Source organism: Asparagus officinalis, chromosome 4 (genome assembly GCF_001876935.1).
Source record: "Asparagus officinalis chromosome 4, Aspof.V1, whole genome shotgun sequence".
In the NCBI taxonomy this organism is placed as follows: Eukaryota; Viridiplantae; Streptophyta; class Magnoliopsida; order Asparagales; family Asparagaceae; genus Asparagus; species Asparagus officinalis.
Genome location: NC_033797.1, coordinates 99,458,095 through 99,482,459, shown reverse-complemented (window position 1 = coordinate 99,482,459; position 24,365 = coordinate 99,458,095). Strand labels below are relative to the sequence as shown.

Here is a 24,365-nt window from a genome sequence, read left to right as displayed (position 1 = left end):
CGACATGAAGACCGGCGATGCGTGCGTGCAGTACGATTGCTATGTCATGCACTATTAACTATTTGCTAAGTTGTTCTTGGTTATGGTCCGTAGTGATCTTGTAGGCCACGTATGATTATATATTTATATGTTCTGAGCTTAAGGGGACCTCTCATATGGATCATCTTAATTATATCCGACTGTGGTGCAGTCCGAAATGGGCATTTAAAGATTAACGTGTTGATCCAAAATTTCCTTTTTTTTCTTCCCCGCCCCCCTCCTCAACTACTTGTATAGTGACACTGGATCAGTGGGTAGTACTCACTACCAAATAATGGGTCTATGGGGACGGTTTATAATCGTCTTGCTAGACAATAAAACCGTCCTCATCGGCCTAAGGAANTAAGGAAACGGCTACTCATCTGATACATTTGTTGCCGTAGTCTTTGGTCTAAGGGGACGGTTCATGATCCAAGTGGCACGGTTCTTAAATTGTTCCCGTAGGCAACATTTGGGGATGGTTTAACTATGGGGACGGTTCATATTTTTACAGATGGTGACAGTTATTTGGCAACGGGAACGGTTATATTTTTAAGCTATCATGACGCTTACACATCAAGGGGGACGATTTCGAGTTTGACCTAGGAGGACGGTTTTATTGTCTATGGGAACAGTTTTGTTTGTGATCTATGGAGACGGTTTTTATACCTAAGGAGACGGTTAGCAATGGGGACGGTTTTTAGTAATGGGGACGGTTTTTAGTAATGGGGACGGTTTTTAGCTGTCGAGATAAAGGAACGGTTATATATAGCAAAGGGTATGGTTTTCAATTTTGGCCGTGCAAAAGCAAACCATCCAGATATATCACACATTTTTTTGACCTGCAGTTTCAAAATTTAAAAAAAAACAAATAAAAATGAAAACTCCATGATTTATACCTGCTCATGTCACAAACAAAGAAATGAAACTCCAAATTTTACAAGCAAACAACCAAACATAAGGAATAATTCATTAGTTCATTACAATGACTTTAGTACAAATTTTTTTCTTTTGTCCAAATTACATGACTAAAATTCCTCTTTCATTAAAACAAAAAAGTATCCTCTGTTTAGCTAAAAGGTCTCCATTGATATACATAATTTGTAAATTGTTCGATAATGCCAAACCACAGTAAGTGAAAAGCGCGTGCACCAGATTAACCTGCAGTTTTAGCCACCATCAATTTCCTGCATAAATTTAGATAAAAAGATAAAAATAAGATTATATTCATTTGCAAGATTCTGCTACTTGAATATATGATTTAAAATTTCAATTATCGCGTACGAACATAGCATCTAGTAATTATTTCAAGCAATCAATCATAAACAATTGTAATTTGCATAACACCTCAATCATCCACAATATTTATATTTGAGCCACTACTCAGAATATCTAAACACAAATAAAATAATCTCAGAGTAAAGTAGTGTAGAATCAAATAACAATAGATAGTCTCAAATCATCACAAAAATGTAGATAAATCGGAAAGAGTATGAAATAACGACTATATATACGGGTTTCGGCTCAAAATGGCCATACACTGGACAATAAAACTCCTAACAAATAAGAATCAAAAGATAAATGATAGTAAGGATGCGAACTGATAAGAGAGCATATGTACTGTAGTGTGAATGTCACTTGTGAACTAGTTTGCTTGCATTGAAACAATTAATTGAGTTAAGGTTCTTATTTTGAATTGGATGAGGAAGCATTCTAAGGTATATATGGTATAATTAATTGTGGTTATAGATCCCCGTAGTGCTGGAGTGATCACCTGGCCAAATGTCACCTTAAGTAGGAGTAATAATATCATTCATTTCGCTGATATGCTGATAGTTAGTTTGTACGTGTAATGTTGTTCAATAGTCTTGATATTGTAGGTGTCGGAGTCAACTGCTTTAATTCATACTAAGGTCATCATCACATAGTGGATCAACCTCTATGAAAAGTCATACATTAATCCTATCTAAACTAAGGTCATCATCACATAGTGGATCAACCTCTACGAAAAGTCATACTTTAATCGATCCTATCTAAGAAAAATAAATGTCCTTAGTTTAGGGTGACGAATTCGAATTTATCCATATGTATAGTGTAGACACCGTAGGCATCGGAGTCAACTGCTTAATTAATAATAAGGACAACGTCACATAGTCGATTAGCCTGTATGAAAGTCATACGTTAATCCTATATATATATAAGAAGAAATACTATATCCTTGGCTTAGGATAACAAATTCTAATTCATCTAACCCCGTCTTTCTGCTTCTCATCGAGCAATGATCCGATAGATATCTCGGTGTCGTCATCGAAGAAATTGGTGAGGAACATGGTCTCCATATCGTCCCAGCTGTTCACGCTATCTGGCTTGAGGCGACGATACCTATCGAAGGCGGCTCCACGAAGAGTGCCGACGAATGACCGCACCATCAGAGGCTCATTGCCGGAGATTACCCCCAAGTGTGATTTAAAGTAAATCAAATGTTAAGTGGATGAACCCATCCCATTAAACGGCGTGAAGTTAATTAGGTTGAACTTCGTCGGATATGGGATCGATTCCCACTCTCTTGGGTATGGACAGGGAATGCCTGTTTTCTTCGTCTCTTGAGCGGAGATCAATGTGTTGATTTTGCTCTCGAGGTTCTTGATCTTCAAGTTTTCATCTGTGTTTTCGTTGGCATTCTCGTTACCACCCCCTGCATTGACGGGGGGATTATTTGCATTATGAGTCTCATTTGCATTTGTGTCCTCATCTTCCAGATTAACCTGGTTACGACGACTTGTCTCGGCTTGCTGGTTCGTCAATGCTTGGATTTGTTGGTCGTGCATTTCTCTCATGTTCTGCATGGCCATCTGCATTTCGAACCTGAAGGCCTCCTGTTGTTTAGCCATGGCCTCTTCAAGCATCTTAGCCACTTGTTCTGCACTTATCATAAGTGCCTCGCGGGGTTGCCCCTCGCTGGATACTGTGTTGTCAGATGCGACCGCCGAACCGGCATCCGACTCTTCATCTTCTGAAGGTACCCTTGTCCGAACCCTACCGTAAGTCTTTCGTTTGATGGCTCCAGACTGCAGATGGGTTATACGCTGGGATGCTTTCAGAATTGACTCGAGATTATCCCGTGCTGATGTCCCTCTGGTGGTCATGTTAGTGGTGACCCTCAGAAATCCTCCATCTTCAACCACCGTCCTTCTTTGCCGGAAACGCCTATGCCTTGGTTTTGGCGTTTCGGTACTAAGCCTTTTGAACACTGAAATTTCAGACAGTACCGTCCGAATGAGCTTTGAACAAGGGCACTGAGTTTCTAGCCTTCGAGGACTTCTCTTTCTGGCTTTGCTCGTACCCCCAGCACGATAGTACAGCTCTTCCGTTTGAAAGTCGGAGCAACCTATCGTATGTTGGCACGATTTCTCAGGTATAACGCAATCATCATCAGACGATAACGTTTCCTTCTGAGAGCGAATTACCTTCTTCGGACTTTCGAGAGTCACGCGCCTCGAAACGTGCCTTTGTGGGCGTGAATTCTCAATGGGCTCCTGAACTTCGATGCGCAAAGTAGTGCGCTTGGGTGCTATGATTTCTTTGTCATGTTGAGGGTTGCGGCGACCCCAATCATGTTGATTTGTTCGGGGTTTTCTTAGTGGACCCAAACGTCTTTGGATTGGAGCTTTGCTTCGCTCCTCGGGAAGTGGACCGAGGCGCTCCAAGACTGACTTCCTTTTCTGGGATGGTCCTGCGGATCTCCCGGAGCAGTTGTGGAAATCATCGGCGGTTTGGATTGATTCGCCGGAAGTTGAACTTTCGACGGCTGCAGTTGACGCTCTTTGGTCTGAACCGCCGCTTCAGACTTCGGCCTCCAAACTTTGCTGGTTGATGGCGGCTTCTTGGGCACCTCTTTCTGCAACTTCCTACGGGCTTCTTCAGCTTGAGCCCGTGCTTGCGCTGATAGTGCGCGGCGCTTGCGAATGCGTTCTTCCAGCATCGAACGATTCCGTTTGACACGGATCCATTCCATTGTTGGCGGCTTGGAAGAGGGGCCGTTCATCTGTTGTTGAGGCTGTTTGCCTCTCTTGTTCTTCAGATCCGCGTTGTAGCGGATCCCGTCAACTGACTCCATGGCCTTTGCGAATTATTTCGCAAGGCGTTGACGTTGCCTTTGGCGGGCTCTCTTCGAGAGAGTCACCACGTCCTCTGCAGCAGAAGGGTTGGTTAGATCATATCTGCCTTGGTTGGGAATTGGAGGAATCTCACCCTATGCGACTTTGGCATCAAACGGGGTGAGATCTTCGTTGGTGTTTTCGACGTCTTCATACCAACGAGTTTTTCTCCTAGAGGAGAACTTTTTGGACTTGCGGGGGGAGGTTGATCTGGACGAGGACGACAAGTATTCCTCAAACTTCTGCTGGTCGAACTCGTATTCGACCTCCTCCACGACCGGGATTGAGATCCGCGGCTGCGACGCTCCGATCTCGGCAGCGAGATCGGCGGCTCTCACTGTGGTCGCAAGATTGTTCGCGGGAAAAATTGTTTTCTTCATTGATGATTCCATTGATTACTTTGTTAACAGTTTATCGGTTACAAAGATCCGGTCTTTTTATAAGATCCGGTTACAACGAAAATCAAATAAAAATAAAAAAAGATTACAACTTTTCTCCCTTTGTGTCGAACGAATCGGCCAGATTGTTCGCGGTGAAAATCGTGTCTTTCTTCATTATTGATTCCATTGTCATCTTAGATAACAGCTTTTTGAGTTACAAAGATCCGGTCTTTTTTTTTTAGATCCGATTACAATAAAATCAAAGAAAAATAAAAAAGATTACAACTTTCTCCTTTTATGTCGAACAAATCACGAGCTCCTGTTTTGCGGTCGCTCGCTTGCGTTGGTTCTTCGCCTGCGCCGGGGTTAATCCGTGGACCACTGCGCGATCTAGATCTGGTCGGATCTACGCAGTACGACGGGTATTATTTCACCAACGAAATAATAGCCGGGGGGATTAGTTCACCAAGGAAATAATCGCCCAAACCTCGGGATCAAAGACCAAGCTTTGATCCGGAGTACGCCTGCGTAGATCTGAGATCCAGTCCTCTCGAACTCTTGCCTTATTTGGCGTTGACGATCGCCGAGCACCAGATCTGGAAGAGCAAGTCCTCGAAGTCCCAAAGCTTGGATCTTTTTTAGATCTGAGTCTTGAATCCATCAGGGCTTCGCCTCCAAAAGTTCCAACCTCTTCAACAAATGAACCAAGCCCTCTATTTATAGGCCATCTGAACTGTGCCCGCGCACAAATCTGGGCCGGCCACCTATAGGTGGCCGGCTCTTGGCCGAGCCACCTATAGGTGGCTCGGTTTTGGCCGAGTCCCCTAGGTCTTGTGGTTTTTTTTTTTGCCATTTTGTCCGGTCTCGTGGTTGATTCGGACTCTGATTTGTTGATCTGATTTGGCAGTAAATCTGATTCCTGATTTGACAGTAAATCCACTTCTGAGTTCGAATCCGAAACTGATCTTGATTCGATCGTGATTCGTCCGAGTCCTCTCTTGGTTGGATGACTCGTTGACTCTTCGAACCCTTTAGCTAAATTCCGCACGTGAGTGGATTTATTCCGTTGTTTGCGTACGGTTCGTTAGCCTCGTAGCCTCGTTAATCCGTTTCGTCGCGTATCACTTGGCTTCGGTGTTGTGGACTAACAATTGTGTCTGTATACGTCGCCCGATGGTCGGTTCGTCGAATCGGCATCGTCGAGTTGTGTTAAGGGACCGATAGGCAGTTTTATACGCCTACAACGGAGTGCTAATCAAAACATCTGTATCTCTGCAGCAGAAACTAAATTCTCATCGGGCTAATACTACACCCCAAAATTCACTTATCAGTTCTCATTAATAGAACGATAAGTCTCCAAATCATTGTCAATTTATTAGCTCTCCTCAGCAGAGCAATAAATAACCTGTTTTCAGTGGGGTAACAAACTCCCCCAAAATCTTGTTCAAATTACAAGTATAACAATTCATCGCCCTGACGATAAAACACTTAGCAATTCTTCCAAGTGAGACGCTATAATATTCTTTCCTTACATATGTCATGTTAAAATCACACCTCTGACAAAATCAACTTATCGATTCTCGTCAATAGAACGATAAGTCCTCAAAATTGCTCCGATCACAATATTTTTCTGTCACGTTAAAATCACACCTCTGACAAAATCAACTTATCTATTCTCGTCAATAGAATGACAAGTCCTCAAAATTGCTCCGATCGTAATATTTCTTCTGTCACGTTAAAATCACACCTCTGACAAAATCAACTTATCGATTCTCGTCAATAGAACGATAAGTCCTCAAAATTGCTCTAATCGCAATATTTCTTCGATCACGTTAAAATCACACCTCTGACAAAATCAACTTATCGATTCTCGTCAATAGAACGATAAGTCCTCAAAATTGCTCCAATCGCGATATTTCTTCTGTCACGTTAAAATCACACCTCTGACAAAATCAACTTATCGATTCTCATCAATAGAACGATAAGTCCTTAAAATTGCTTCGATCGCAATATTTCTTCTGCCGAGTTAAAACTATACCTCAGACACCTATAAACTTCTTTCAGTGTTCAAAACAGAAATGACACAGGAAGAATTCTACCAGTCAACCCCATTAGGGGAAAATAATAAAATATCCATCATCAGCAGTTTGAAACTTTCTAGAGTTATTTTAAACGATAATAAAGAAAGTTTTCCGCATCAGAACCGTTGTGAAGACTTATTCTGAGTCAGGAATACATCTCAGGCATTTCTCGTGGCTTGTATTTAAAATCAAAACATGATAGATGCAAGAAACAATGAGAAGTCAATATCACTTTTTATTCAGAAACCAAAAAGAAGTGATACAAAGCTGTTCTTAAGCAAAAGAATAGTACAAGGTCAAGTCAAAAGAGGCAAGTTGAGCTTTGGCATCAGAAAGCTTCTCCTCATGATTGGCCCGTACAACGGCTTCAGCCTTTCTCCGCAGCTCATCCTCGGTGGGTGCTACTTCAGCGGCTGCCTCCTTCTTCGCTCTTTCAAGAGCCTGAGCTTCCGTATGGTAATTCAAAAGAGTGTCTGCACTCTTGGCCCCAAGTATATTAACAACGGCTTCTTCGCGAGAAAGCTGGGCCTTCAATCTCAGCACTTCCGCCTCAGCCTCGACAAGTTTCGTACGGATAAGGTCCAAAGAAGCAGTAGATAGCTCTAGTTCTTTTTGTCTCAGATCGCTCTGTTCTCGCAAATGCGTGACTTGAAGCTCTTTTTCAGCCAGACCTCGCTCAATTGCTTCACGGCGAGTCACTTCTTCAACTTGGAGGTCAGCAAAAGTAGACACGATCTGTGTCTGAATGTCTTCGTGGCTGAGGGCTTCCAAATGTTTGAGCCGGGCTTCTAAGTGGGAAATAGCTTCCGAACAACGTTCAAAGCAATGTGCATTGCCCACACTTTTGACCCCATTTAAGCCTGCTTCTAAGAGATACTTAAAAGAGTCAAAGCGGCCTCGACCAGCTGTGACAACCTCAATTACCTTCCTCATGAGACTGTTTAAGTAGCTCAAGGAAATATGGAGGAAGTCAGGAGCATCCACTGTACTGGAAAAAGCAATGGAGGACGACTCGACGACCCCGGAAGTGGATGTGCCAAAATATGGATTAGCAAGTGATTTGGGTGTAGAATTCGCGGAGGCAACTGAAACATTCAATTGCGAAGGGCTTGAAGTCAAAGCCATCATTGTCCTCGCCGGAGACGTGCTTGGTCCGGCCTCTGTGGGCGCAAGCGAGATCTTCATCAATGCTGTAAGAGAAGCAGCTACAGTGGATGAGGCAGGCAGGGGCTCCTCTTGCATAGGAGTTGACACCTGCACAAGCTGTTGTTCCGGAGGAGGGGTCGCGGCAGTAGTTTCAAGCAATGCTGCAGGAGGAACGATTGTCGTAGGAGAACCAGGTAAATGTTGCTCTTCTAAAGGAGCCGACATCTGCGCAGGTACTTGCTCTGAAGTAGTAGCAGTAGTAGTCCCTGGAGAAGGAGAACCTGCACGAAAAAAGGGTCGGAATGCAGAAAGAACATGCGGAAGAAGTCGAAGAAAACTAGGCTTACCGGAGATGTGAAAAGGAGTATAACCAGATACTTTATCGGATGGGACCTTGGGAGCATCGTCAAAAGTGGTGATGTCATCTATGGAATCATGCTCTTCACCATCTTCACTACCACCTGGCATGTTGCCAACATCAGCATCCTCATCATCTCTATCTTCGTCAGCTACACCACCAATCAAGGAGCATTCATAATCAACTCGCTCCTCATCATCCTGAGCCGCTGAAGGTTCCGGAAGGTCTGTTCTAGCAGCTGGTTTATTCATAAGTCCTGTTGTAGGACTAGGAATTAAATCACAAGCGTGTGACATTAATGCTGAAGGAGGAGGGGATGGATTCTCTTCAAGACCCCCTGGTTCTAATGCCGGAGACTTAGGGAGGTCCATCACTGGAGCAGATTCTGCAACTGCAGCCATTAATTCGTCCTCTTCGCCCTCGGAAGGATGATAAGAAGAAACTTCGCCCGATAGAGCTTGGCCATGAGAACGAAGTCCCTCTCTATGTGACAGGCCTGTAACAGATGATTCCTGTGGTTCTTCATCTTCAGCTGCTTTGATGGCATCAGCCATAAACTTGGATTTTTGTTGGCCTTTAGGGGGAGAATCAACCAGAAGTTTCCGACGGATCTGCTTATCATATTTGCCGGCTTCATCTGCAGAAAGTTTTCTTTTCCCCGCTGCTCTCGTTGTGGGAGGATCAACCACTCGTTGCTCTTCCCCTGGAGCAGGCTCAGTTGTCTGTTCCTCTTCTTACCCGGCAGGCTGATTCTCGATGGATAGAAACTCGTCGATCCCTCTCAAGCGAGATGTCTTGGACCCCTTTCTTGAAGCATACATATGCCTGATGTCTTTCAGGCAAGATGTATTCAAGTTATAATTAGGAGTCTGAGAAGCGGCGTAATACCAATTACAGAAGCTTATGGAGGTGTAGGAGTTGGCAGTTTTGTGGGGAAGCTTAAAGACGGCCTTGGTACAGCCTGCTACAGAATAATACCAAGCCCTGACTCCTTCATATAAATTGCCTATAACTGAGAGTTGAGGACGAGGGTTCCCGACGTACAACTGATCATACCCAAATTGGCGAGCGAACCTATAAGGTTGGTAAGGCTCGATGAAACATTTGGCGCCTTGTCGGAAGATCAGGTAGCCTGGCCTGATAGAGAGAAGCCAATGGAAAACACCCCCGCTCAGCTGAGTGAATCCATTAGGACCTGCTACGTCCTGATATTCTGCACCATAGACGCCACCCTCGAAATCAGGGAAACAGCGGTAGATATGGAAGTGGGTGTCTCGCGCTAGGATTTGGTGAATTTTAACCATGTACCCCCCTTCCCATTTCGCAGACTCTAGTCGCTGCACAAATGGGATAAATGAGTCTTCCGGGGGAGAGGCTGCACTCATCAAAGGAGGGCAGTGAAGCACATACCAAGCCATCAAATAGGTATATGGCATTGGTACCCTGAGATTGGGAGTTTTGAAAGCTTTGTGACCCTCAGACTCCACTTCTGTAATATCAACGAAGTCTGAGGCCAACTCCCGCAGTCCATACTACAAACAACCCACCATAGCGTTGAGGAGGCTCACAGGTCTCCCATGTGCCAAAAGGACAGCTGGGTAGACCACCTCAATAGCAAGGGCATCGATCGGCCTAGTAGGAACGACACAACGTTTGAGCCACAGCATCAAGAATCCAGCCAGCAACGCTGTGTCAGAAATTCGAATCAGAGCTTGATAATGGAAACTCTCAAACTCCGTATGAGCTGGGAAAACATCTTCCTTGGCTTCATTAGTGTAGTGGGAGGTAGCATCGTCAATTCGAGCCTGAACCTCCTCCAAAGTACTTGCAGGCAATCGGGTCACTGAGGCTCCTTTAGTAGTCAAGTTCTGGAATAAATATTCCGCCCAAGACACTTGTTTGATGCCGCTTCCTCGGGCCCCCGCCTGCTGCATACAAATGTGGAAGTGACACATGACTTCCCAGAGAGTTGCATAAATTTTGGGGCTAGTCTTCTTTAAAAGTTGGAGTTCCGCTGATCCTGGAACAAATTCTTCATACAGCAAATCCCCGAGAACAAGACCCGAGACTTCGTGCATTTCGTGAAGAGCGAAGCCCAACTCCCCCACAGGGGTAAAGAAAGTGCAAGTCTCAGGATTATACTTCTCCAATATAGAGAAGAAGTAAAAGTGGCTCTGGATAATCTCGAACTTAGTAGCCCGCACAGGAACCAGCAATCCAGCTCGGGCAAGAGGTACTTCCAATTCATCCAAAACGAACTTGGTCATCCGAGTCCACCACCCTGTCACCGGAGAATGAACCCAGCCAGGAGTTCTAAATCCTTGCGCGGGAAACTCTCCTTTCTTCGCCACAAACCTCTTGACAAAGGTAGTTGCCGGACTGGCCACTTCGCCAAGGGGATACTCCTTAGCGAAGAAACCCGACCGTAAAGCTGTCACCTGCCGGTTATAACCAACTGTGCGCACCCTGTGAAACGTCAGAGTGCCAAGAGTGACCCCGTCCTGATCCGGCCTTAACCAGAGGCCAATCCATACGCCTTGGGACGGAAGCACACTGGAAATAAGATATGGGGAACATCCTCTCCATATTGGGCAAGAAAAGGTTGCGGTCCCCAACTTTCCGCAGCCACTTATAGTCCCCATCATAAGCAGCGCTTGCTTCGAAGTCAACAAAGTCCCCGAAGAGGTATCCAGGTTTGACTATCGGCTTACGGCTTGGGTTTTCAAGTCGAGCATCCGTAACCAATGTCCTAAGGGTCTCAGGAGAAGCTTGGGTGATCAGTTCCACGCGACTCTTTTCCCTAACTCGGAAAACGGGGAGTTCTAAACGCGAACTGAAGGTCATGTTCATGTCCGCACCACCTTCATGCCCAAAATGGTGGCGAAAAAGAAGAGGTTCACTGGTGTGGCGCACTGCAAAATAAAGAAAAATTTAGACAAGGCAAAAACAAAACTCAGACGCGAAGGTCGACTCCTACGTCAGATAAGCTTGGACGCGAAGGACGAACCTAGCGTCAAAAATCTCAGACGCGAAGGTCGAACCTCGCGTCAGAAAATTCAAACGCGTAGGTCGGCCCTCGTGTCAAAAATATGAAACGCGGAGATCGAACCCCTCGTCAAAAAATACCAAACAACGGAGTCCAGCCCCGCGTTATTGAAACGAGTTTCCTCGTTGATCTAAAGACCAGAACTTGCCGAAGTAAGTTTAATGACCACGAAGGTCGTACTCACCGCCGATCAATGGAAGTTCGGGCGGCACATTAGCCTGAGCAGCAGCACCGTCGGTCGGCGCTGACGGTGTCGATCCTTGAGCCGCAGCGGCATCAGATTTGGAAGGACGGTGACCAATTTCTTGGGTGCCATAAGGTTTCGTCGGAGAAGATGTGCAGTTGTCGCCAGAGAAGAAAATGAAATTTTGCATTAAAGTTTCAAGAAGATCGAATGGCTCTTGATTTGACCTCCAGCGGTCTATTTATAGACAGCTGTGAGCTGTTAAATCGTAACGGACGGGATTCAAGGCCAGAATCCCGCCCAAACTCGACCCTGGCATTCTAGTTGTTTGGAATTCCAAACGCGAGGTTCAGCCACGCGTTTAAATCCTCCAACGCTGAGCTCACCCACGCGTTTTAACTCTCAAATGCAGAAATTATCTCTGTATTTGGACCGCTATGATAGCAGCTTCTTGACTATCAAGGCTACAACACAGCCCACCAGATGAATAGAAGAAGAGCTAACAGCAATCATCAAGGTGACCAAAGCCGAGAAGAAACAAATGACTCCACTGGGGAGTCTATTGGAAAAGTACAGATAGATTACAATTAACAACATTGAAATCATCTGGCTCGATCAGACGGAGTGAGCAGTCAATCCACTAAATTTTGGGATCCAAAGTATTCCGAAAATTCGTCCCAGTCAACCGCGAACTTTCGAAAACTTTGGAGGGGGTTCTGTAGGCTGTCTAAAAATCACAATGGATAGCTGATTCCTATCAAGCTCCGACAATGGAAGTCACAATCAGACGACTTTCTAATCACTGTATTCGCAATTCTACAATCGCTACAAACACGGCCTCATTTCTGAGATGATTGATCTTGATGGTTGCGACAACAACATGACTAATATTATATTAGCAACTATTAGAGATGCTGATGAGCAGTGTAATGATTTCAGAAATAAAAGGTTGGACGTAGTTGGCGAGTTGCTTGGTAGAGAGCTGTGGGCAAATATTCATCTAAATACACTATGGATGTTGATTCCCGTCAAGTTCCTACAACGAAAGCTACAATCAAATAGCTTTCGCGCCGACAATCGAAAGCTACAAATGGAGGACTTTTCACATAGATCAAGAAGAGTTACAATTCAACGACACTTCCGACAATTGATGAAAACTCTATTCAGTAGTCTTCACATTTTGCAGTGAAAGTTACAATCTGACGATTTTCACACTCCACAACAGCTAAAGCTAGGATTACTGAACAATGGTCCTTGCAACGCTTTACAGAAGAAGTTACAAGTCAACTAGCTCCTTCTAAAATGCGGATGTCATCCCCGCGTTATAATTCTGGAAGTACAGGCGACCCCCACGTTTCCAAGCACAAGCTAAACGTGAGCGACCCTCGCGTTCGTAGGGGTTCAACCAACACCGACCCCCGCGTTCCCAAATTACAACTAACCAAAACGCGAGCAACCCTCGCGTTCATCAATGTTCAGCCAACACCCAACCTCGCGTCTCAATTCTATGACACGAAGTTGGGTTCTGAACGCCAGATTGGGCGTTTGACTCATTCAAATATGAGTCGAACAGTTCTAGAACTGTTTCCCCACGATCTGAGGAAATCACGCTCACTTAGAAGCGGATTTGGAGGGCAGTTACAACCTCTTATCCACCTATAAAATCTCAACAAACTCAACTAAGTTAAGGGCTGGCTTTTTTGGAACGAAAGAGGAGCAACAGTTCGGATTCTCAGGATCTCAACCACTCGGTTTTGGGTGATTCAATAGCAGCAGCAGTAAAATCCTTGGAGATAGGATTTTTGAATCAAATTTAGAAGATCAAATCTGAGAGGATTCTTCAACAACAGAATATCAGCTTGGTCATTAACCGAATTTTTGGTTCTAACAACTCTATTGACAGAGTTCTAACTCGTTTAGAGTTCTTAAACTCATTCAGAGTTACCCATTAAACTTTCCACAGAAGTTCATAGTTCCCACGAGATAGAAGACGGTCGGATCGTCAACGGAGAGCAAATTCGACGTGAGCAATCGAAGGAGGCATTCCATCGCTACCAAGAAGAACCCAGTTTTAAACAAAGGAGAGAATCAAATTCGTTCTCTTCTCTTTTGTAATCGAATTGTAATCGGAATTAAAGAAATACAAGTCAATTTTCTTTTGTTCTTTTCTTTGCAATTTTCCCTATATACACGCCTCTTCATATTTAGGTGGTCTCTCGTGGACCATGATGGTCTCTTCCAAATTATGAGCATTTAGCGCATCCTGTACGTCGTTCATCCACAAACCAAAGTTGATTTTGCTGTCATACTTCACCACACTAATCTTAGTGTTCTGAAAACTAACTTGTATTGTACTCGCCATCGATTTGCTGCTTTCACCTTCTTTTCCTATTGTAAACTAACTCCAAATTGTAGAGAAAGAATAAATTTGATAGAAATTAGGAACCACCCAACTGAACCCTAGATCGGATTCCAAATAGATCTCTTATCCACACAAGGAAAGAGAAATCTCCAACGGCAACTCCTAATGATATCTCCACCGAAGCCTAGAACTCCAAGAACCAAGCTTCACACAAAATCTTCCTCCACCAAACTCCAAAAAACCTAGATCTGAAATCTGGGCTCTGATACCACTTGTTGCGCACAGCGGGAATTTCGGCAGCACAACAAGAGAGTCAGGTCGCAATAAGAATTCTTGTTTCTCAAAGGGAACAAGAATCTGAAGCCTAATATCCCATCAAAGTGGGATATTAGCTCTTCCTCTCGTCTGCTCTAGGACTGCGCGTCGAGGGAACCTAAAAAGCTATTATAAATCACATAAAAGCGATACAACCAATTTTTACGTGGTTCGGCAAATTGCCTACATCCACGGGGCAAGGAGGGGGGAGATCTACTAATAGAGAGAGAGAATACAACTAGGGTTTACAATCACTCACAATCTAAACCCTCAAACAAACTCTCAAATCCCTCACAATATCTCTCTACAAAAGGTGCACAAAAGTCTTGCGCTCAAAATCAGCCGCCAAAAGAATCTCTGTAGCCGAAACAAATTTTTCTCCTGCTCTTGCTTTCCCCAGCTGAAATCAATTCCTTTGCACGAACTGTAGCCGCAAAACGGGTGGGCCGGCCTTCATCACGCGGAAACAAAACCGCGGAAACAAATTCTCAGCACGTGGGCTCGTGGTCCCCACTCCCCACTCACAAGAGAAACTGATAAGGTTCACTTCCAGTGGTTAAAGACACCAAGGCCTGTTTGGTTGATTTCCTAAAAATCAAGAAAAGGAAATCGGTACAAGGAAACCAATAAAATAATATTTTTATCCATTTCCATCCCTAAAACTCACCCACAACATCCAATAAAATATTATTTTTATCTTCCAACTCATCTCATTTCATCTCCTTTTTTACCTTTAAAAATAAACCAAACACAAGAAATGTGTCACATCATCCAACCCATCACATTTCATCTTATCCCATTTTTAAAAATCACACACATCATCCAATAATATTGTGACAACTCATCTCATCTCATTAAACCTTCCTTTCCATCCATTTCCTCAAAAAAAAATAAGAAATTGATTTCCTTAAATATGTGTCACATCATCCAATAATATACCTCCAACTCATCTCATCTCATCTATTTTCTTATTTTTAAAAATGAACCAAACACAAACAACCTCAAAACATCATCCAATAATATACCTCTAATTCATTTCCTTATTTTTTTAACCAACCAAACAACCTCAAAACAATTTTTTTTAAAAATCACTCACATCATCCAATAATAAAATGACAACTCACCTCATCTTATCTCCTATTTTATAATTTCCTTCTTTTTTAAACCAACCAAACAACCTCAAAACAATTATTATAGGAAATAGGTTTCCTATTCTTTGATTTCCCAAAAAATTTTGCGAAACGAACAGCTCCTATAAGTGAAGCTTACAAACGTAGGATTACGAAATAAAACTCTACAAACTTCTCCATTTAACAGAAGCACCACTACCACATAATTTAATCAAATTCCTTATCATAAAACCATCTTCTTGTCATGTAGAATAGACGGATTACGTCAATGCCATATATGATGTGTATAACTAAGTTGTACAAACCTTTCCTCTCAACAGATGGAATTTTTAGGGCTTTTGATTCATCTTCCTCAACTGTTGTTGCAAATATATCAAGTACCACAAGATCACCAATCTGCAAAATTCCAAAACTGGAATTAAACTCACTCAAAATCCGCTTTCTTTCAACTATATTCTACAGAAATATCAAACTGTATTTACACATTGTCTTTCAAAAGATTATAAATTCTAGTCGGTGTAAGCTTCCTTAGAGGAAAAGCTAGTAGCTAATTGCAGAAAGAGGCACAGGACCATGTATACCACAAAACAGAAGGCTCACTACTGATCTAAATTGTCAAAATTTACCTGCAGGTGTCTATTGGTTACAATATTCAATGCTCCTAGAGACTTATGACGCTGTGTAAACTCTTTCTCAACTGCATTTTGGGCATTAATACTATCGTCTAGCTCAACAACAACCTTCAAATTCTTGTATATACTTTCTGATAGTCATTTGACTTCTGGAGCCACATCCACCATCACATCATATCTGGAAGCCATAAAAAAAGTATAAGAGAACAAAAACCTACTAGAGGCAGATACAACCCAGATAGAACTTAACTATAGGAAGCACAACCAACCTAAGAATACTTGTAGGGAAAAGGTGTCACTCATATCCTGAGAGCTTGGTTATGATGTGGATGGAACCCTATTATGGCTCTTCTTTTAACTAAATAAATGCTAAAGCTGAGTAATGCAAATAACAGGTTTAAGGTATTAAAACTGTGATCACTTATTGGATTAACATAAAAATGATTGATTGATGAACTAGCACATACCGAAGACACTGCATGAGGAAGGGTTTTCTTCAATATTGCTTCTATTGTTGCTCCCTGAACATTTTGCTTGCCAACATAGTTTATAAGTATATTTTCTGGGATTCTCTTCCCAGGGCAAAATTCAGGGACCTGTATATATCAAATTCATATACAATTTGAACAAAGATTCTTAAAACCAATCACACAGCAAAGATGCATAACATGTAGTAGATATAAAATTTAAATAAAATTGCGGAAGAGGAACCAGTCAGAGGAGATGCAGAGGATGAGGTTGGATTCCAAGAGACACGTCGGGCGAGAGGGAGTCATGGAGAGGCGTCAAACGTGAGGGGAGGTAGTGGGCGACAACGAATTGAGGAGAGGTGGTGGACGAGGTTGGGATGGTCGGCGAACAAGCAGAGGTGTCGAACGAGGGGAAGTGAAGGAGAGGCAGCGGACGGAGGGAGGCAAGGAGAGGAGAGAAACGTGAGGTGGAGATCGTCGGAGGACGAGCGTGAGTGAAGGAGAGGTGGCGGGTTTTGTTCCATCGAAGAGAGGTGGCAGACAAAAAAGAGATCGACACGAAAAAAACCCTAGAGACGCAGTGATTTGTTTTGATGGGGTGAACAGCAGTTAACATAAGGCCCATAAGACCGTCCCTTTAGCCCAGTATAAAAGTTTATTACAAGCTTAATTCAAGCCCAACGCTTTCGTTTAAAGTGTTGTCTTAGACGCTTTTTATGACGGTTTAAACCGTCACAAAACCGTTCCCTTAAACATCAAAGGGGACGGTTTTAAACCGCGCCACACAAACCGTCATCATAGACTCATTATATGGTAGTGACTGTAAATTAAAGATAACCCTCCTCATCTATGTCCTCAATTTCCCTTATTCTATGAGCACTCGGTGTTGGATTAAATCTAATTATGGGCATATATGTTACATTAGTGTATAATGTTATCCTTAAGGCTAACCCGCATAAAGTGATCAATAAATTTGGGTTAATGGGTATTTAAATAAATCATGGGCTAAATGTGCAGATATCAGATCATAATTATATTTTGATGAGGGGCCAAATTATAAAAGAACAATAACTATAAATAAGGGGTTATGGTCCTTAATCTAGGGGGTTACATTCTCTAATTCTCTTCACCCCCATCTAGAGAGAAATTCGGCTAGAGAGACCCTCAAGATTAGAAGATCATTAAAAAAACCCTAATTCAAATCCATGCTATGGATTCAGGTATAGCTTCCGCGCTCATTGTTGTTTTAATCTCTTTGAATTAATCATGGTATTATAGGTTAGATCTTAGTTTTAGATCTAAAAAGTGGTATTAGAACCACTGTGATTAGTTCTTAGGGATTTAAGATTAAAATTATATTTTTTGATCTAAATAAGTGATTTTGAGAACTGTTCACGCATGAACAGTAATGGATTTTTTATTCAGATCTTTATTGGTCGTATGAACAGTAAAGTTTATGTTTTTTTGGTTTGATTTTCTCTTTCGGTTGTTGAATCTGGATCAAACTCTTGATCCAGATTGTGGGAAAATCACCAAATCATTGATTCAGTATTTGGTTTTGGTGGTCAATAACCGTGCTCCTTGTCGGCGATCAGTTGCTGGCGACCCCGCTATCAAATGAAGACAGCGGCGGCGGCAATCAGGAACCCTAGGGTTTCAACCCTAGGGTGCAGGAGCTTTAGTGGCGACAGCAGCCATCTGCAGTCAAGAACCTAGGGTTTTCAAAACCCTAGGTTGCAGCAGTCCAAGCAGTGGCGGCGATGGTTTAGGTTTTTGAAACCGTAAGGGGTGAAGAAAAATTAGGGCAGGAGCTTACTTGATTCAAGCGAGCCTCGTCGGCAACTCTGCAGGCGAGCTCGAGCATCACTAAGGTATGCCTCGTCGGCAACTCTGTGGGCAAGGTTGATCTCCTCGATCAGGCGAGCTCGAGTCTCAAATTTCAGGCGAGCTCGAGTCTCAAATTTCAGGCGAGCTCGAACAATCTACTTCAGGCGAGCTCAAACAACTTGTTTCAGGCGATCTTTGTCGAAAGTTTCAGGCGAGCTTCAATGGGTTCTCAGGCAAGCTTCGATTGAACTCGATTACAGGCGAGCTCAATGCTTCAAATCAGGCGAGCATGTTTTTGAAATCAGGCGAGCTCTTAAGCTCAATTCGGGCGTGCTTTTCAAAGCTCAATTTAGGCGAGCTTCTTCGGCTCGATTCAGGCGAGGATCGAAGCTCTCTCAGGTGAGCTTGGTTCTCGATTCACGCGAGCTACGGCTCATTTCAGGCGAACTTGGAGTGTCTGATGCGACATAAACATGTACCAAAAATATTGCAAGTGCACAACCGTGTCAAGTTATAGTATAAATATATTGATCCCACGAGGAAGGTGTTTTGTAGGAGAAAAAATAAAATAGGTTCTTATGTTGTGTGCGTAACAAATAGGAGTGATGAGTGAATGTGATTGTGAAGAGATTGAGAGAGTGAAAATAGTGTGTAAATAGGCGCAAAATGTAAGTGAGAGTGGATGTGACAAAGAATGAATGTGATCAATAAGACAAGAAGGAAAAATCAAGAAACAAATAAAAATCAAGAATAAAAAATAAAATTCAAGAATAAAAGAAAATGCAAGAAATTAAAGATGGTGGATTCAATTATAGATATGGGTAATCTAAAATTGAACCCACTTCTTAGAAAAGGGTGATTCCCTAGAAGGTTCTAGCCTAAAAGCGAATTAAACAAAATAAAAATAAACAAAAAGAAAAACTAAACCCAAGAGGGTTCTAGGCTCAAGGTGAATAGTATAAAAAATTAAAATCTAACTACATAATAAAAATCTAACTACATAATAAATTGCAAAATCTAACTACATAATTAAAATCTAACTACATAATAAATTGCAAAATCTAAACTCACTACAACAAAATACATCATTGCCGACAAAAGAAAAACGTCGGCAAATGTTTAAAAAACGTCGGGAAAAATCTTTCCCGACGCAAAATGCAACGTCGCTAACGCGTCACCAAAAGTGCGTCAAGGAAAATATTTGGCGACGCAAACTCACTGCGTCGGCAAAAGTCAACACTTTATTATGTAGTTTCAGGCCCGTGCGATGCACGGATTTGTCTAATATACAAAAATTGATGTAGCAAAAGAATACAAAATAAAATAGTAATAATATATAAGTAGTCAGAAATGATACACCTTAAGCTGCATATATGTTTGACTTACTATTAAACTGCAAAAAAGAATCAAAATATAATTTCCCTATTATCATAACAAAATAGATAAAATGTCTCATGTCTACATGACTAATGTTATAATTTTTTGCTATACCAAGTAATTAGTATGCAGCATAAAGTTTAGTTCCAACCGAAATATTTAAAGGACATAGAGATACCTGTCAAGTATATATATCTATGAATCAAGATAATAATTATCAATAGATTGATAAACAAAATATCCATCATAATCATATCAAGTAGTTAGGTTTCTCAACACAAAACCACCAAAAAAATATGTAGTGCATACAAAAGTTTACTAAATAATGTTTTAGACCAGAATACTAAATATAAGTTTCAGACATCATGAATCAGATAGAGATTTTTCAAAAAGTAGCTTGAACTCTCTGTAGAATATTATAATTCTCTCTTTCAATTTTGATCTGTTTTTGCTTTTTGTTGCTAGACATTTGTGAAGAAATCAAGTCTACTGAAACGGAGTGCTCGATATCAGATTCCAACAAATTTCTCTTGCAATGAGTAATGTTATCCGAGGAACAGATTTCAACTTCATTGTCACAAGTAATCGATAGTGAGCCTTGTGTTTCAGTATAACATAATAGTTAGCATGTTAATGATGTGGCAGGAAAAGATTGATGTACAATTAATGTGAAGAATCAATAAATCAATAGTAAAGAGAAAAGAAATAGGCAATCCAAAGTGATAATGGTGAAAGTTCTAGCAACAAAAGATACTACTCAAAAAGATATTAAAGAATTTGGTATTGCATTTAGAAGGATTACTATGACAACCTATAACCAGAAATCTTCTCGGTGAATTCCAGTAATTAAGCTAGCTACTTGTATCAATTAATCTATGGTTAAGTTTTTCATGATCAAGTAAATCCATGGTTCAATTAAGTATTTAAATTTTTTTAATTTGTACATCAAGGAGAAGGTGATGGAAGTTTTTGATGCAAAGTGTCAAAATTAATTAGAAGCTTCACGGGATTGATAATGGGTTATTGACAAATAGAACACAAGCCAGAAATAATATTAACTAAACTTCAAGCTTTCATTTGTTTTGAAAAGTTATAAAACAAAAATGGTAAAAAAAAACCTTGTATTATTAAAAGTCATTCTACTCGTATGTTAGATAAGAATCTGACAATATATAATGCATTCTTTTAAAAAATCTCACATTAAAAACATATTCTACATATTCTGGGAAAGTAAAGACATGTTTATTTTATATATTTAGTTAGCATACTAATAAGATATAAAGAAAAGATTTTTGCAAAAGTAAAGACATGTTTATTTTATATATTTAGTTAGCATACTAATAAGATATAAAGAAAAGATTTTTGCATTGTTAATGTGAAGAATCAAGAGTATATTTAGTTAGCATACTAATAAGATATAAAGAAAAGATTTTTGCATTGTTAATGTGAAGAATCAAGAGAACAATAGTAAAATGAAATTCAAAGTGATAAAGGTGAAAGAAGCAGCAACATCAAAAGAGTATTTGAAAAACAAGTATTGTGAAATATACAGCAAAAGAGAATTTGAGAGTTTTGCCTTGTCAGGTTGTCCCCTTGATTATGGAGAAAGGTGTTGAGGTGTTACTATGAGTATTAGTTTTGATAATAGTTATAATTGGATGGAGGTTGTATATATAATGCTTTTGGTATGTCATCTATAATTTCCTTTCATTTCACAAAAATAAATAAATAAATCAATCAATAAAAAATAAATACAAACATGAGAAATTACCAAAACTCCTATCTTTAAATACCAAATGCAACATCTAGTATAATACACTGCCTTGCTCTTTTCCCATTCCTATGATGCTTTACTACCAATGTGACCTACAAGAAAACCATGAAACAGATTTCAAAAGATTCTATATTAGAAAATGAACATTGCATAAATTTGATCAAGGATGTTAATTGAAAAGGTAGTGAGAAATTGTAATTTATATGGTACAAATGGTCTCTAAATCATTTCTGAGATAACATAGTTATAAATGACACTCTGAGACCTCAAACGCCGAATGGAAAGAATTAGAGGAAGTACTATTAACTAACACAAAGTAATGTGGTCAAATATGCATGTGATTAGAAGATATGCTTCGCCATGATTCTACTTGTAATAGTTCACAAAGTCAACTACATTCAAACACTGTTATGATGCTGAAATAAGAAGCAAAAGCTATACTTTAGCTTTGTATTCACATTTTTATTTGTATTTGTATTTTTATTTTTGTTATAGAATTTCAATATAAAATAAGGTTAGAAAGCCCTTTTTTTGGTTTCAGATATTACGAAAAAGCTTTTAACAGGTTAACTAAATTTGAATAGGTCAACTTCAAGTTTTGGTTCATAAAAATTACTAATATGGCCATCTTTTGTTTCCTGAAGATCAAAGTATGGGGTGATTGTTGAATCAAGGGAACTGAACTTCCAACATTCTACCAACTAAAACCAAACCTTAGTCCAAATTATTATGAAAGTCGTCAATTTGAACTTAAATTGAGATCAAAATCAAAGTTTAACTAAAATATATCAAATTTCTCCGACCATTATTCTAATAATTGCAAACAACCCATCTGGGTTTCCATCCTCCTCGATTAAAATTCAAAATTTTCTAACTCTTTGCTCATAAGAACCGAGGAAAAAAATTGGATTAACCCATTAAAATTCTTCACATGAGAATGAGGAAAAGTTAAGAGGACTAACCGATGGAGAGGCGAGAGATGGGATAAAGGGCTGCCCCAAAAACAAAGAAGAAGAAGAGAGAGAAAGTCCCGCCATTGAACTCTGAAGCGCAGTCATTGCTGCCATTTTTCTATTTTTTTTCCTTTCCCTTCGCATTTACTTCAGAGCTCTCTCGATCAAGCTGCACGAGGTTCTTGTATATACTAAATACTAATTAAGATCTAACTACCTTCTTGCTTCTTTCATCATGTATATAAGAATAACTAAAAAAAATAGGAACTATAACAGCTTGATTTGAGTCCATCTACATTTTATAAGAAAGACCATGCATGTATATCAGTTGCGCTCTCGAAATTTATCAGAAATCAGTTTTTCTATGTCAATTTCTCATCCGAGTAAACTAACATTTGTTCTTCATATTCCAAAATCTTTTTCGGTACCATACACATGACGCTTCAAACAAATCGTAGCCTTCACCCAATAAATTCGAAAATATAGAAAAGTAAAACATTACGCAAAATGAGATTGATAGCTTCGTCTGACACCCAAGTTCCACTCAAAATTTTTCCAAAGAAAAAAAGGGAATGTCACAAACCAAGAGGACTCATCGAAATACATGAAAGAACTCAAAAAGGTCTCACCTATGTGATTTCATACAGGAGCAAAGAGAACTCAAAAAAGATCAATTCCAATATGAGCTCACTAACATTAGCTCTTCATGTTCTAAAATCCATTTTTTTAAACTACAAACATTAAGCTTCAAACATTTTTCATAATTCTTGCTATAACTTACAAAATAGAAGAAGGAAAACGTTTACACACCATGATAGTGACAGCTTCATCTCACACAAAATTCTAGAATCTGAAAAAATAGAAAAAAGAAAGAAAATGTCAGAAACCAAAATCACGCATCAAAATACATCCAAATAACTTAAAAAGTTCTGACCTTTGAGATTTTTAATAGGAGCAAAAAGAACTTGAAAAAGTTCTCAACTTTCAGACATTTGATGGAATATCTTAAGTTGGGTCTTTAGGGTTTGAAGAGATTAATGACTAAGGGAGAGGGAATCGCTAGTGGTTCGATTTGCTGCTTATTTCCTCAATGGGTTGAGGGATAAAGTGAAGAAAAGGAGAAAGTGGTAGAGAGGGATCCTTTCGTAGCTGGCTCCATAAGAAAGAGAAAGAACATGGCTGCTTTTTAGGGATTTGGAGAAAGAATGAACATCTGCTTGAAGAGAGAGAATGCTAATTGGAATCCTTGAGAGAGAGAGGGAGAGAGAGGAAGTTGAAACGTTTTCTTGGGAAGTTGGAAATTGGAGAAGTTTTCTTGGGAGAGAAATTTTCTTGGGAGAGAAAATGTCATAAAAAGAAGGTTCTAGCCTCTTGGCTATTTAAACAAGAAAATAAAATCTAATTACAAGCATGAAAATAAATTTAAACTATTTAAACAAGAAAATAAAATCTAATTACAAGCATGAAAATAAATTTAAACTAATAAGCAATAAAAGAGAAATAAGAAAAACAAACCTTCAAATTAATCTACATCTTCATCTTCATCTTCATCATCTAACAAAGAGAAGAAAGAAAAATTTAAAGTGGTAAAAAAATTATTATTATTAATTATAACAAAAGTTATAATTTTGAAAGACCTTCTCAATTAAGAGTAGCCCTCCTCTCCAAATGGAGTTACAAAAATTTTTACCCTCTAACTCCTCATTCTCTAGCCCTATTTATAGTAAACATAGTGAATGAGAGCTATTGGATCAAACTTGAGCCCCAAGACAAGCAAAATCAGCCATTGACTCACGCTACAGTAAGCTGGCATCGATGCTGGTATCGATGCCCACATCGATACCCACTATATCCAAATTCTGATTTCAGGGATAGCTTCTTCTCGTCGAGATAGGTGATTTTCATATATTATATGTTAAATTCCGCCTTCCGGATTAGGAGATATCGTCGTTTCTTTGTGGCAAACCATTTTAAATATGATTTCTTTTCATATTAGATTTTTTATTTTCTCCGGCTTCTACAGGTTACTCGGCTTAATTCTGGGCTTTTGGGTAATTTGGAAATTGATTTTCCAATGGGCTTATTTGCTTCATTTCTTCATTTAATCAATGAGTTTTTGTTGAGAGATGAGAGTTTGGGCTTTATTCTTCATTAA

The 24,365-nt window shown here is 40.3% G+C and overlaps 1 protein-coding gene across 9 annotated transcripts; it reads right to left on the bottom strand.

Annotated features, from left to right (window-relative positions):
* Positions 977 to 23,536, bottom strand: LOC109837900 (trigger factor-like protein TIG, Chloroplastic). 9 transcript variants are annotated; one of them, XR_002246478.1, is made up of 6 exons: positions 23,145 to 23,536; positions 23,021 to 23,060; positions 22,220 to 22,379; positions 21,255 to 21,349; positions 16,277 to 16,405; positions 977 to 1,205 (listed from the first exon to the last, which is right to left on the bottom strand). XR_002246478.1 is itself a non-coding variant. In XM_020406282.1 (6 exons), the coding sequence occupies exons 3-6, from the start codon at positions 22,352 to 22,354 to the stop codon at positions 1,198 to 1,200; spliced, it is 363 nt and encodes a 120-aa protein (XP_020261871.1). In that variant the 5' UTR covers positions 22,355 to 22,379; positions 22,992 to 23,060; positions 23,145 to 23,536; the 3' UTR covers positions 977 to 1,197. The 9 variants fall into 9 exon arrangements, 2 of the variants coding, with proteins under 2 accessions (XP_020261871.1, XP_020261872.1); XM_020406282.1 differs by lacking the exon at positions 21,255 to 21,349 and adding an exon at positions 15,483 to 15,573 and having other exon boundaries at positions 22,992 to 23,060; XR_002246481.1 differs by lacking the exon at positions 22,220 to 22,379 and having other exon boundaries at positions 22,992 to 23,060.

Bases quoted from the DNA above. Each gene is read 5' to 3' on its own strand.
- LOC109837900 (XM_020406282.1), bottom strand. From the start codon at position 22,354: ATGCGAAGGGAAAGGAAAAAAAATAGAAAAATGGCAGCAATGACTGCG. The intron at 16,406-22,219 runs GTTAGTCCTCTT...TGATATATACAG, and splicing joins CATCTCTCGCCTCTCCATCG to GTCCCTGAATTTTGCCCTGG. The intron at 15,574-16,276 runs GTATGTGCTAGT...GGAATTTTGCAG, and splicing joins TTCCTCATGCAGTGTCTTCG to ATTGGTGATCTTGTGGTACT.